General features: G+C 40.8%; 1 protein-coding gene across 1 annotated transcript in view; it reads left to right on the top strand.

Annotated features, from left to right (window-relative positions):
- Lrp2 (LDL receptor related protein 2) overlaps nt 1-12040 on the top strand; it is a 161662-nt gene that overhangs the window by 131297 nt on the left and 18325 nt on the right. The window contains exons 61-65 of the mRNA XM_021193735.2: nt 522-659; nt 3079-3201; nt 6308-6436; nt 10755-10886; nt 11712-11843. Of these exons, the coding sequence (XP_021049394.1) occupies nt 522-659; nt 3079-3201; nt 6308-6436; nt 10755-10886; nt 11712-11843 (654 nt within the window). The remainder of the gene's footprint in view (nt 1-521; nt 660-3078; nt 3202-6307; nt 6437-10754; nt 10887-11711; nt 11844-12040) is intronic.

Genomic DNA, 12040 nt, shown 5'->3' with positions numbered 1-12040 from the left:
ATTTGTGTCACTGAAAACTGGGTTCAGAGAACTGTCTTGCCCTTAAGACATAGACACCCCCCTGTATTTTTGGTTTTCTGAGACAGGGTGTCTCTGTGTAACTGTGGTTGTCCTGGAAATCTTCAACCAGGCTGGCCTCAGACTCAGAGAACCACCTACCTCTGGTAATAAGTGTGCACCACTACACCTGGCCAAAGACATTTATATCCCTTTTTATAGATAAGCCACAGCAACAGGGTAATGAATAGTGAAGAGTCACAGTAGCAGGTGTTGAGGGAGACCCAACTTCAGGTTATTGATGGTTGTAAGCTTTCATTAGGTGCTAGGAATGGAACCTGGGTGTTCTGGAAGAGCATCAAGAGCTCTTCATCTCTGAGCCATCTCTCCAGCTCCCGATAACCACTTTCTTAAAATCTCCAGAGCTTTTTGGATTCATTCCTGGTTAAGAACTATTGATTTTTCATAAAGTGAATAAGTCTATCTCATTAACGTTTGGTATGTGTCCCCCTCCTTACCAACAGCGACTCGATTTCCCAATGGTACCTACTGCCCAGCTGCCATGTTCGAATGTAAAAACCACGTGTGCATCCAGTCATTTTGGATCTGTGACGGAGAAAATGACTGTGTCGACGGCTCCGATGAGGAGATTCATCTGTGCTGTAAGAGGGCGAGGGAGGGGCTGAAAGGGCTGTTCCTTGCTTGGCCATATCACCATGTTCATTCTATGCAGCGTGTGGGTGTGGAGGGCAGATGTGTAATCTTGAGGCCTGATTGATCAGCAATCAATCCTGGTGATTTCATTTAGTCCTCTTGCTTCAGTTCTCCAGCTGGAGCCTGAGAGAGTCAGGTTAATAGCCAAGATTTTAAACATGTAGGCTGTAGCAAACATAGAAACCGAAGTGCACAGGTTCTGAGGTTAAAGTGTGGGAATGAAGAGGAGGAGGAGGAAGAAGAAGAGGGGTAAATTGTAGCTCTCCCGCTCCATCCTTTAAGTATCCCTTCCTTGTCCTCTTGAAGCACTTGTAGAAAATCTGAAGACTTGATTCTTGAATCCACTTCCCTTTATATAATAATTCAAGACCACAATACATACTTTGTTTGTGGTGTGGACAGGCCAGAATCATAACACACGTTCTGGCAGAATCTGTAAGGGTGGGTTTTTATTTTTACACGATTAAAAAAGACTATTGTATGGGTATTTCGTCTGCAAGTATGTCTGTAGAACGTACAATACTGAACTTAACCGAAGCTGGGAGAGGGCATCAGAGCTCCTGGAACTGGAGTTACGGATGGATGTAAGCTCCCTTGTAGATGTTAGGAATGGAGCCCGGGTGATCTGGAACAGCAGCAAGTACTCTAAATCTCTGAGCCCTCTGTCCATCTCCCCATAACTATGTTTTAGAAGCTCCAGCGCTTTTTGGATTCTTCCCCAGTTAAGAACTATTGGTTTTCACGAAGTGAATGAAGCTGCAGTTATTTTGGGTCACTGGTGTGAGAAGCTAGTGTAGTAATTCTCACAGTGTCTCCCTCGGGCTGCGAATGGTAGTATCCCTCGTGGAAAACGTGAGAAATGCAAATTTGCTTGGCTAGGCTCAGTTTGCCCAGGCACCTGTTCAGGAAGAAACTTTTCAATCGATCCAGAAGGGAGTTGTAGTTTGAGAAGGGACCCAGGAACATTTCTGCCTGAAATCTTCCGATGGCTTGAGTGAAGTGGCTCTAATTCAACAACACTTCCAAAGTCCTACCACTTCCATTCTCTTCTTGCACCGTCCTACTCATTCTCTGTGCAGAGATGGGATTACTGGGAGTGATGTCAGAGTTCCTCTTTCAGTGACTGTTGTATTTTCACAATAGCCTTCCAGTGCTGCCTTGTGACTCAAAATTTCAGAAAGAAGCACTTAGGAAGGTATTTATTTCTGTAAGGCAAAATTGCCATAGCAAATAAAATTAAATGTTAGCGAGGTGAGCACACACACACACACACACACACACACATACTCACACACCATTCCTCATACTCACACAAACGTTCCATGTTCTTTCCTAATGTCTGCACCAGCCATTCACAGCAAATAATTCAAATAGTAGTTTCCCTAACAGTATTTTCAAGAATCAGCCCTGGGGGTTGATTCCTCCTTTCCTCTAAAGGAGCCTAATTACAAGGGTCATCTTTTGATATCTGTCTTTGATGGACAGTGAGAAAACCACATAGTACAAGCCCTCCATTTAGAAGAATAACACAGATAGATTTATGTGGTACTCATTGAATTGCATATATGGATGTCTCAGTTTCTTTTGTTGTTGTTGTTGTTGTTGTGGCAAAAAAGCAACTTGAAGCTAGGTTTAGGTTCTAGTCCATGATGGCAGGGGTGTCACAGCACCAAGAGCTTGAAGTAACTGGTTATGGTATGCCCAGAGCCATAAGAATAGAGCAATGAGTGTGTGTATGCCAGTGCTTGGCTCACTTTCCCACCTACACAATCCATTAACACTAACCATCACGGGAGTTCACTGACATGTTGGTACATGCAGAGAGGACTGTGTCTCCAGTACTTGGGTGTGACCCTTCTGTTCTTCCCAGCTGCATAAGTTGCTGCTAGACAGGATGAAATGAAGACTGTGGATATTTAATGATCATAATCAGAAGGATGAAACTGTGGTCTCCTGGCTGCTAGGATAAAGACTCCTATATAATCCCAATGGCTTTTCCAACTTCATGACCTACCTACCACATATGTCCTCCTGTTCTGTGCCCTAGCCACAGAGATTTTTATATAGCTTCTTCTCTATGTAAAGTCTGTTCCTGTCTGACTCAAGTTCCATAAGAATAAAGACTGTGTCTCTCTTGCACCTCTCTATATCTAGGATCTGTCTAGCACTTGCAACGGTGTTGTAAACATATCTGAGACCCAGGATATGTCTGTTAATTAATTGAATGAGCAAGTGAATGAATAATGAATGAATGAATGAATGAATGAATGACGAGTGAATGAAGTGAGCCTGGCACTGGGATAGCCTGGAGGTTTTAGACATTGTCACTTCTACTTTTAACTTGTAGCTTCATTTTTCATTTCCCAGTCAATGTTCCGTGTGAATCACCACACCGTTTCCGGTGTGACAACAGTCGCTGTATTTATGGCCACCAGCTGTGCAATGGTGTGGATGACTGCGGAGATGGAAGCGACGAGAAAGAAGAACACTGTAAGCAGAATGGGAAAAGGAGAAGGCAGAAACCAGGGTCCTTAGTCATTTGTGAGATGTTTCTCGGGGTTTCTGATGGTCCTGGAGAGGCTTGCTTTGTGCCTGTATTGGTGAATCACAGACAGTGTGAACGTGTACACTGCTCACACACCAGCCTGCTGCCCCATCCTTCCTATCTCACCTGAGGAAGATGTTGATGGCCCCTTACATTTTAATCTTTGCTTAAGCACTTAAATAAGATACTTTCATGGTTTTTAGAAAAATGAGAGAAAAGACCAAGTACAGTTTGAGTCACACTCCACAAAATTAATTGTTATTTGTTGTCAAAGACGAGGACTTCACAACCTACAGTTGCTAATTGCTAATCTGGCACGTGAATGTATATTTCTTATGCTCAGCTGAAAAGATCATGTTAAGTAAGGTGCCACCATGTTAACATAGCTCACTCATAGCTAACTCGGTATCTTTCCTGGATATGGAAATCCATTTCGCAGAAGAGAAAAATGAAGTATTATCTTTAAAAAGTATATTATTTTACTATTTTTTATGTGTTTGGGTATCTTGCCTGCATATATGCCTGCATCTCATATATCCCTGGTGTCCAACCCAAGACTAGAAGAGGGTATCAGATCACCTAGAACTGGAGTTAGAGTTGCGAGCTGCTTTGTGGCTGCTGAGTATTGAATCCAGGTTCTCAAGGAAAGCACCCAGTGCTCCTAGCCACGGAGCCATCTCTCCAGCCTTAGATTCATTCAAGAGAGAAACTTGAAACTGGCTGTATTTCACGTTTAAGTATCAGAAATCTTACTTTCGCTTAAAAGTTACTCTATTGAGAGAGCTTACCAGTCTTTTGCAAATTTAGTTTGCTGAGAAAATGGGAACAAGTAACTATGTTTCCAATAAAAGCATGACAGAAATTTTATTTCATTCTACTTGGAGTGAATAAATTAGACTCTATGCAATCGCCAGTAACAGTTCTGAAGTACCACTGGGCTAGGATGGCACACTGACCTGAGAAAAACCCGAGTTTTACTGGAGTCAATGCTTAACAGCCCTTCGGCTGTTAAGAGCCCCTCAGCTCTAAGGCACGGAGATACCAGACAATGGATATATTCAGCCCGTGCAGATACTGTGAAGGCCCCACTTGAATCAGAAGGGATGTGGGTAGATCGGGATGCCTCTCTGTGGGGAGCATCCACTCCTCTTGTGCTTCCCAGACTCTGGCCCTCCTCTTTAGCCTTATAGCCTTGTCTGCTTCCCTCTCCATATGATGGCCTATGTGCCCTCCTTAAGGGATGTACACCTATCTAATGTTACTCACTTGTAGTAGGTTGGAGGCCAAGACTCCTTTCAAAAAAAAAAAAAAAAGAAGATTTAGATTCATGATGCTCAGTAAAACACAATGTACTGCATCTTAACCTCTGTAAACTGTAAGTGCATTGAGATCATTACCTTAAGGAGAATGATGGAATCAGTTGTTTAGTATTCTGCTGATACCAAAGCTATAATGGTCTAAAGGAATTCTATAGGTAGATACATCCATTTTTAAGAGTGTGCTTTTGAACAAGAAATAGGAAAGAAACAACACATACACTTGGAAACATTTTTATATTCCTAGCTGTTTGCTAATGAACTGATGAGTATATCTTTTATTTGAAGCATTATGAATTAGCTTCTTTCATCCACCAATCTGAGTGATTACCTTTAAAATCATTATTGTTTTTAAGATGTCAATTCTTGAATTTCTTTCCTGGTCTATTTTTTTTTTTTTTTAGGTTTAATTATTTATTTATTTATTTATTTATTTATTTATTTAATGTATGTGACTACATTGTTGCTCTCTTCAGACACACCAGAAGAGGGGATCAGATCTCCTTATAGGTAGTTGTGAGCCACCATGTGGTTGCTGGGAATTGAACTCAGGACCTCTGGAAGAGTAGCCAGTGCTCTTAACTACTGAGCCATCTCTCCAGCCCCTTTCCTCATCTATTCGATGTCATTGTTTTGGACCTATTCTTCTCACTGTCAAAATATCACACGTAGAAAAGCATATACAGGTTATAATTGTCCTGAATCATATTTTAATTCACACTTAAATTTCATGATGAAACAAAGAGTTATGGTCTTGGCATATTCAGTCACAAACTCCTCTCAGGAACCTAGAAGGAATTTGAACTGCTTTCCTCTATTCAGTTCTACAGCGGACAACTTACCGAGTGATGCTCCTTTGAGAAAGTTCTTTTATCTGTCTCCTTTCTTGTGTTCTCACACACCTTTGTAGCAGTTCACAGTCATTTTTCCACCATTAGGGGGAAAAAAAATGACATTCTGTCGAACCTTGGTGTCACTTGGCCTGTGCATCCTAGAGCCTTTTAACGCATGGATTCTCCCTATTTGGGGCTCCCATGTGGTCAGCTTGTCCCATACTGCAAAGGATTTTGCCCTTCTTTTCTTGCATTTCTGTTGTTAATATAACAACCAGTCCTCCACTGACTTCCCTCTTAAGCACCTTTGCTGAGTAAGGATGGGCTGGACACACAAACACATTCTTTTCTAACCTCTTTGCCTAGAATATCTAGTGCCGTTAAGCACGTGATCTGCCTTCCCTCTTCACCACCGCTTTGCCTATAAGTAACCTTGATCTCCTGACTGCTGAGCTGATGCCAAATATTTTCAGCTTTTGATTTGGAAAGATCCTACTTCTCTCATCATTCTGTATTACTCAGAGTAATTAATTTTGCAGCCACCAACAAGTCTCCGAGTCTTAACACCACAAAGAGTTCTTTCTTGTGTGTATAAAGGGCCGTACAGCTTGCTCGGCATCCATCATGGTACTCGCCACCCGGACATACCTGACCGCCAAGGTTACAGCCCCAGCCTAAGAGACAGTGTGAAGGCACACGGGCTTTGAATTGCTTTAGTCCAAGGGTGACATATGTCACTTCCAAGACACAGCCCAATGACCAGAACTAGTCACTTGGTCTCAATCTAGCTATAAGGGAGCCAGGGAAAAGAGGGGAAACATGTATTTGTCTGTGAATGGACAAGCGACGCGTTCTGCTTTGGTGAGGAAGTGTTTTGACTTTACCTTGTTCTTAAATTGCAGGTAGAAAGCCAACGCACAAACCTTGCACAGACACCGAGTACAAGTGCAGCAATGGGAACTGCGTTTCGCAGCACTATGTGTGTGATAATGTGGACGACTGTGGAGACCTTTCGGACGAAACTGGTTGCAGTAAGTGAACACTTAGTTTTATGTTTCACTGTGGCAAAATAACCAGACAGGCTCTCAAAAGGCCCAGAAGGGGCCTCAAACACTGTAGTCAAGGATCACTTACAAATTCAGATTTTCCTGCCTCTACCCTTAAGTGCTAGGATTAGACGTGTGTACCATCACGTGTGGCTCTTTCTTTTCTTCTAAGTAGGAGAAAGACTTTGGGTTGGAAGAGAATAACATAATCGAGGGATGGACTTGGTTCATTTGGAACGGTTGAGGCCATATTAGTAGCTCATACCTTTGGTATCCCTTCCTAGTTCATATGCACACTATCTAATTGTTACTGTCCCACTGGGTGGCTGGGATTGTCTACCTCTGTACTGATACTCAAGAAGTTTAAGTCACTCTTTAAGTCACTGGCTGAGGAGCAAAGAGAGTAACAGAAGCAGAAATTAAGTATCTATGGCACTCCAGGCAAGGAGAGTGGCCTCCGGTGCCCTCAGGCACCTGTTGTGTTATTTTTGACACTGTCTGACCTCTTTCAATCAGCCAACTAGCTATTGTGTGTATGTGTACCCAGGCATGCCGTAGTCTACGTGCCTCTGTGTGTGTACAGCAGAGTACAATTGTATGGTATGGTTCTTTCCTTTCAATCTTTCCATAGGCTCCAGACATGGAACTCAGGCCGTCCCAGTGGCCTCTGAGGGAACTCTTTAAACACTGAGAGCCCGTAACTGGTTATGCTATTTAGCTCCATGTGTTTTCTACTCCTTGGGTATTTATTACATGACTCCCTCTTGCATTACATACCCCCAGGCATCCAGAAGACTTTTTGATAGTTACTAACTGACCACACTGTGTTGGCTTGCCCTTTCAGAGGGACTTGGAGTGCTTTGTCAAAATGAAGTGACTTGATTAAATTTTTGATAGAATTTGGGAAGCCAGGTGGCAGATTTCAAGACAGAGACTGGTGTGTGGACAGCTTTAGGAGGCTGGCGGTTTTCCAAGTCTGACTTGGACTGCCTGAGGCTTTCTCTTCTTGCCTGTGCCTTTATTTAGGGCAATACTTTCTATTCAAGTGGAATTTCACTGAAAGACGGTTTAGTTAAAGGAAATAAGCAGTATAGCATTAACTTTTTTTTTTAGATGTGATATGGAATTCAGATATGGGCTTGTCACTTGACACAGGTGTAGAATTCTTTTTCTTTCTCTTCCTCTTTATTTTATTTCAAAACAGGGTCTCACTATGTAGCCCTGGCAGTCCTGGAACTCACTATGTAGACCATAGTGTCTTTGAACTCACAGAGATTCACCTGCCTCTCCTTCCCACGTGCTGGGATTAAAGGCAAGCTCAACTAGGTATAGAATTATTTATAATGCCAGTGCTGTGGTCCCCATGCCCATCACCTTCTTTCATCTTGGTCCCTCACTACCTCCCCATCTCTTCCTTCCTTTACATTCTTTATCATTGAATACAATGATACAGACAGGGCTTCTAAAAAATTAAGATGTGCATCATGACACTTTGGAATACAGACTGAAATCATTGCTTATGCATGACGTGCATTTGACACATGCATCCCTCGAATGTGAGTGTGCTCAGAGTGCCCAAACCCAGTTCAGTCATGGGAAGACGTGCCTTTCCCTAGCACCATTCAATTATAAAGGAAAGTATAAAGCTGAAGTCAGGCTGCAGATAAAATTTCTGTGATTGTAAAAGTAGAGTAACTTGCTATTTCTGTGATATTTCTATTCCTTTTTTTTTTTTTTTTTAAATAAGCTGGAAGCTAGAGAGACTGTCTTATAAACAGAGAGCCATATGCTTATGTTTGTAGAAGCTGGTTGCTAGGCAACTGCTCTGACACTAGCTGCATGCCCAGCCTTAATGTCACTGTTCCATGGATTAAGGTGATGGCTGGATGTTCCTGGTCTTCAAATGAAAGAAGTCGTATGGAAATTTTCCTTTCCAAATGTTACGATGGATCTGCTCTTGTTAAGGGCTCTTGTTTTGGAAGACTAATGATTCAGTCAAGGGAGAGCTTTCTGCATTCCAGACCTCTTCGTTACAGGTGGACTTTAGAGCTGAGAGGATCACAGAGTCCAGTGGTAGAGTTATGAGAGTAGTTCACTGTAAAGATACTATGGCATTGGCAAGAGAATCACAACAAGCTTGCCAATATATGAAAAAAATTCCTAGAGACACTGAAACCTTCTCGAAAAGAATTAGAAAACTTGGGGGGGGGTATTTATTTTGAAATAGATAGTTATTGGCAGCTCAGACTTCTAAGCTTTCATGGCTGTAATTTTCAGGCAGTGATCAACTGAGTGGCATTCCCTTACTCTTGAAACTCAATGTTCTTAGTCTATCCTAATTATATAGATGAATACCTTCACTATGCCATAAGAAATAGAAGTTTCCTTTAGCTAAAATAATAATAAAGCTGTGACTGAAACACATTTCATCTGAAAGGTAGACGAGGCTTAACTCCTGAGGCAACGCTGCTCACCACTTCCTTATCTAGCCCCAGCTTCTTCAGCTTCTCCACACGACCTGAGTTTGGGAGTAGGTGACAGAGGATGAAAGAAAGCTGGCAATGACAGGAATTGGTGACTTAATAGAGATTGCCAGGGACAAGATCACCAGGCAAGAAAGAGAAAAGGAGAATTTGGACAGACTCCAAGCTGTGAGGAATCTATCCTGGATAATCTAGACCCAGAAAATTAGGGATAAGAATAGCCATTTAGCAGGCTCCAACACAAACTATTGATCATCTTTTGCTTTATCATAAAGGCAATAAAGTCTAGAGATGTTAATAAGTAGAGGCTGGGTGCAGCTCAGTATTCATGTTGTAGAGTTACACGCATGTTTAGCATGTGCAAAAGCCCAAGACTGAGGGCTCAAGGTGCAATAATCCTCAGCACCAGAAGAAATGAATTTCTCTGAATCCGAAAACCAGGAAAGGTTTACTCCTTTTTGTACATTAATTTCTACACTTAATACACTATTTTAAGCAATGTTACAATCTTTTTTCCATTTTTTTTTAGATATTTCCCATAGCAAAGTATCACTTGAAGCCTTGGATCTTCATAACAACCCTTAATATATAAATAATCAAAACTCATCATTTCTGAGATATATGCTTCCTTTTATATTTCAACATGTCTCAAAATGAAGTACATCTTACAAATTATAACGTGTCATAGTACCAGTTATCATTTTCTGTATCACTAATGGTGTATCAGTAGTAACTTATAGATTTAAGATAGTACGGTATTTCTTCTTCCTTAATGTTGAAAATATAATTATGTTCTTTTAAAAAACCTATCAGTGCTATAATCCTTAATCACAAATCTTAGTGCATAATTTTATCCCTTCCTAGGGGAAACTCATTAATAAAGTAACAGTAAAAAAGTTATGAATGTTATTTTTATTGATTATTTTCTGTGTTGCTGGTAATGGAGCACAGGGCCTTCTGTATGCTGGGTAAATTCTTTATCACTAAACTACAATGGCAGTCAAACAGGAGTATTGTTAAAGTAGTTTAAGATATATACGTATTATAAAATTTCTGTTATATATACTAATTTAAGGCTTTATATATGAACTAGACAGATTCCTTGACAGACACAAACACTAAACTGTATTGAAAAATATAAAAGGAAACCTGAACTTAAAGAATGTGTAGTTGTTGAGAATTCAGAGTCAGTCTTTGTTATAAACATTTTGTGTATGTAAAGAGCATAATATGACTCCATATTACTACACCTTGACAGATACCCTTTCAATTAATTAGTTAATACTTGGCAAAATTATAATCTTATAACTGTAGTTTTGTTCTACCTTGTCTGTCTGTCTGTCTGTCTGTCTGTCTGTCTGTCTGTCTGTCTGTCTCTCTCTCTCTCTCTCACACACACACAGAGTTTGTCTGTCTATCTGTATGTCTGTCTGTCTGTCTGTCTGACACACACACACACACACACACACACACACACACACACAGAGTTTGTGTATAAAATATACATACCATCTATCTACCTAATTGCATTAGATGAATGAGCAAGAGCATGCATTGTTAGCTGTGGAATCTCTGGTTTCATAATTTCTGACTGGTTTTGGACACTGTGTCTGAGGTTGAGCCTGGTCGTGCTGTATATGGTGGGAAATGGCCTCAAGGACCATTGTACGTTTGTGTAGAGAACATCCAGGCCTTTTACAGAACAAAGGTCCCCTCTAATCTCAGGGCATCTGAAGGTGCTGCAAATTTGTCATGTATCTGCGTGCTTGTGGCTGACCTGTTGTACCCTTCACTTTTGATGCTGAGATTTTGTTTTCCAGATCTAGGAGAAAATAGAACTTGTGCTGAAAAAATATGTGAACAGAACTGCACCCAGTTAAGCAATGGAGGATTTATCTGCTCCTGTCGACCTGGGTTCAAACCTAGTACTTTGGACAAAAATTCATGTCAAGGTAGAACATTTTTCCTTCCATTGTTATTAGAGAATTTTACTTTTTTTTTTTTTTTTTTTTTTTTTAAGGTTTTCCACCTATTGCCTTTTAGTTAAGCCACTGTGTTATTTCCTTAATGGGTTAACCTCCTGGTATTGTCATTTTGGTGCAGAGTGTCAATAATGGAGGTTTTGGTGGTAATGACTGCTTATGTACCACTGTGTGAAATAAAAACACCAGAAGTCAAAAAGCTCAATGTCTTCATCATAAGTCAAAACCCATGTCTTTATTACATTCCTACTTAGGCAAGGCATAAAATAAGTTCTGTGGCATGGGCTCAGAAGGTAGCTCATCAAGACGAGAGATGACTGCGATTTTAGGTATCTATTATCATGTATATTACTGTGTCTAATTCATATGTCATTCTCTAATAAATTCTTGGTAGTACTAGGGACTGAACCTGGTAAAGTTATTTCTCCAACCCATCAGAGACGATTTAAAGAATTCCTATGGTTACTAAAGCAGGCCAGTTATTACACCAAATCTGTGACTCTTCTTGAAGCTGTTTAGTTATCAGAAGGGAAGCAATGTCAAATATCAACCATACAGCAAGGAAATAATTGCATGAAGTCATGCAGCTTTAGTTAAAATAGCCCTCTGCTCACTGCTGACCAGCTTGGGGGCTTTAGGTTCAATAGATGTCCATTGAAGTTTTCTTCTTATTGTGGAATGTCTTCAACATATTTTGGTCTCAAGTGCATTCTTCTTGGTTCTCATTGCTTGGGAAGTCTAATTCTGAACGGGACAGAATATGTGTTGAATTCTTGGCTTTTATTTTGCCCGCAGACATCAATGAATGTGAGGAGTTTGGCATCTGTCCCCAGAGCTGCCGAAACAGCAAAGGAAGTTACGAATGTTTCTGTGTTGATGGCTTCAAGTCTATGAGCACCCACTATGGAGAACGATGTGCAGCTGATGGTACGATGGGTTCATGTTTGGAAAAAGTCACCTCTGGGGGACATCAGTACTGACATACCAGGAAATTAATTAATTTCCAAATTTCATAGTCTCTGCTACCTTCTTCTTCTTCTTCTTCTTCTTTTTCTTCTTCTTCTTCTTCTTCTTCTTCTTCTTCTTCTTCTTCTTCTTCTTCTTCTTCTTCTTCTTCTTCTTCT

Source organism: Mus pahari, chromosome 3 (assembly GCF_900095145.1).
Source record: "Mus pahari chromosome 3, PAHARI_EIJ_v1.1, whole genome shotgun sequence".
NCBI classification, from domain to species: Eukaryota; Metazoa; Chordata; class Mammalia; order Rodentia; family Muridae; genus Mus; species Mus pahari.
This window is presented reverse-complemented; position numbering and strand designations above follow the sequence as displayed.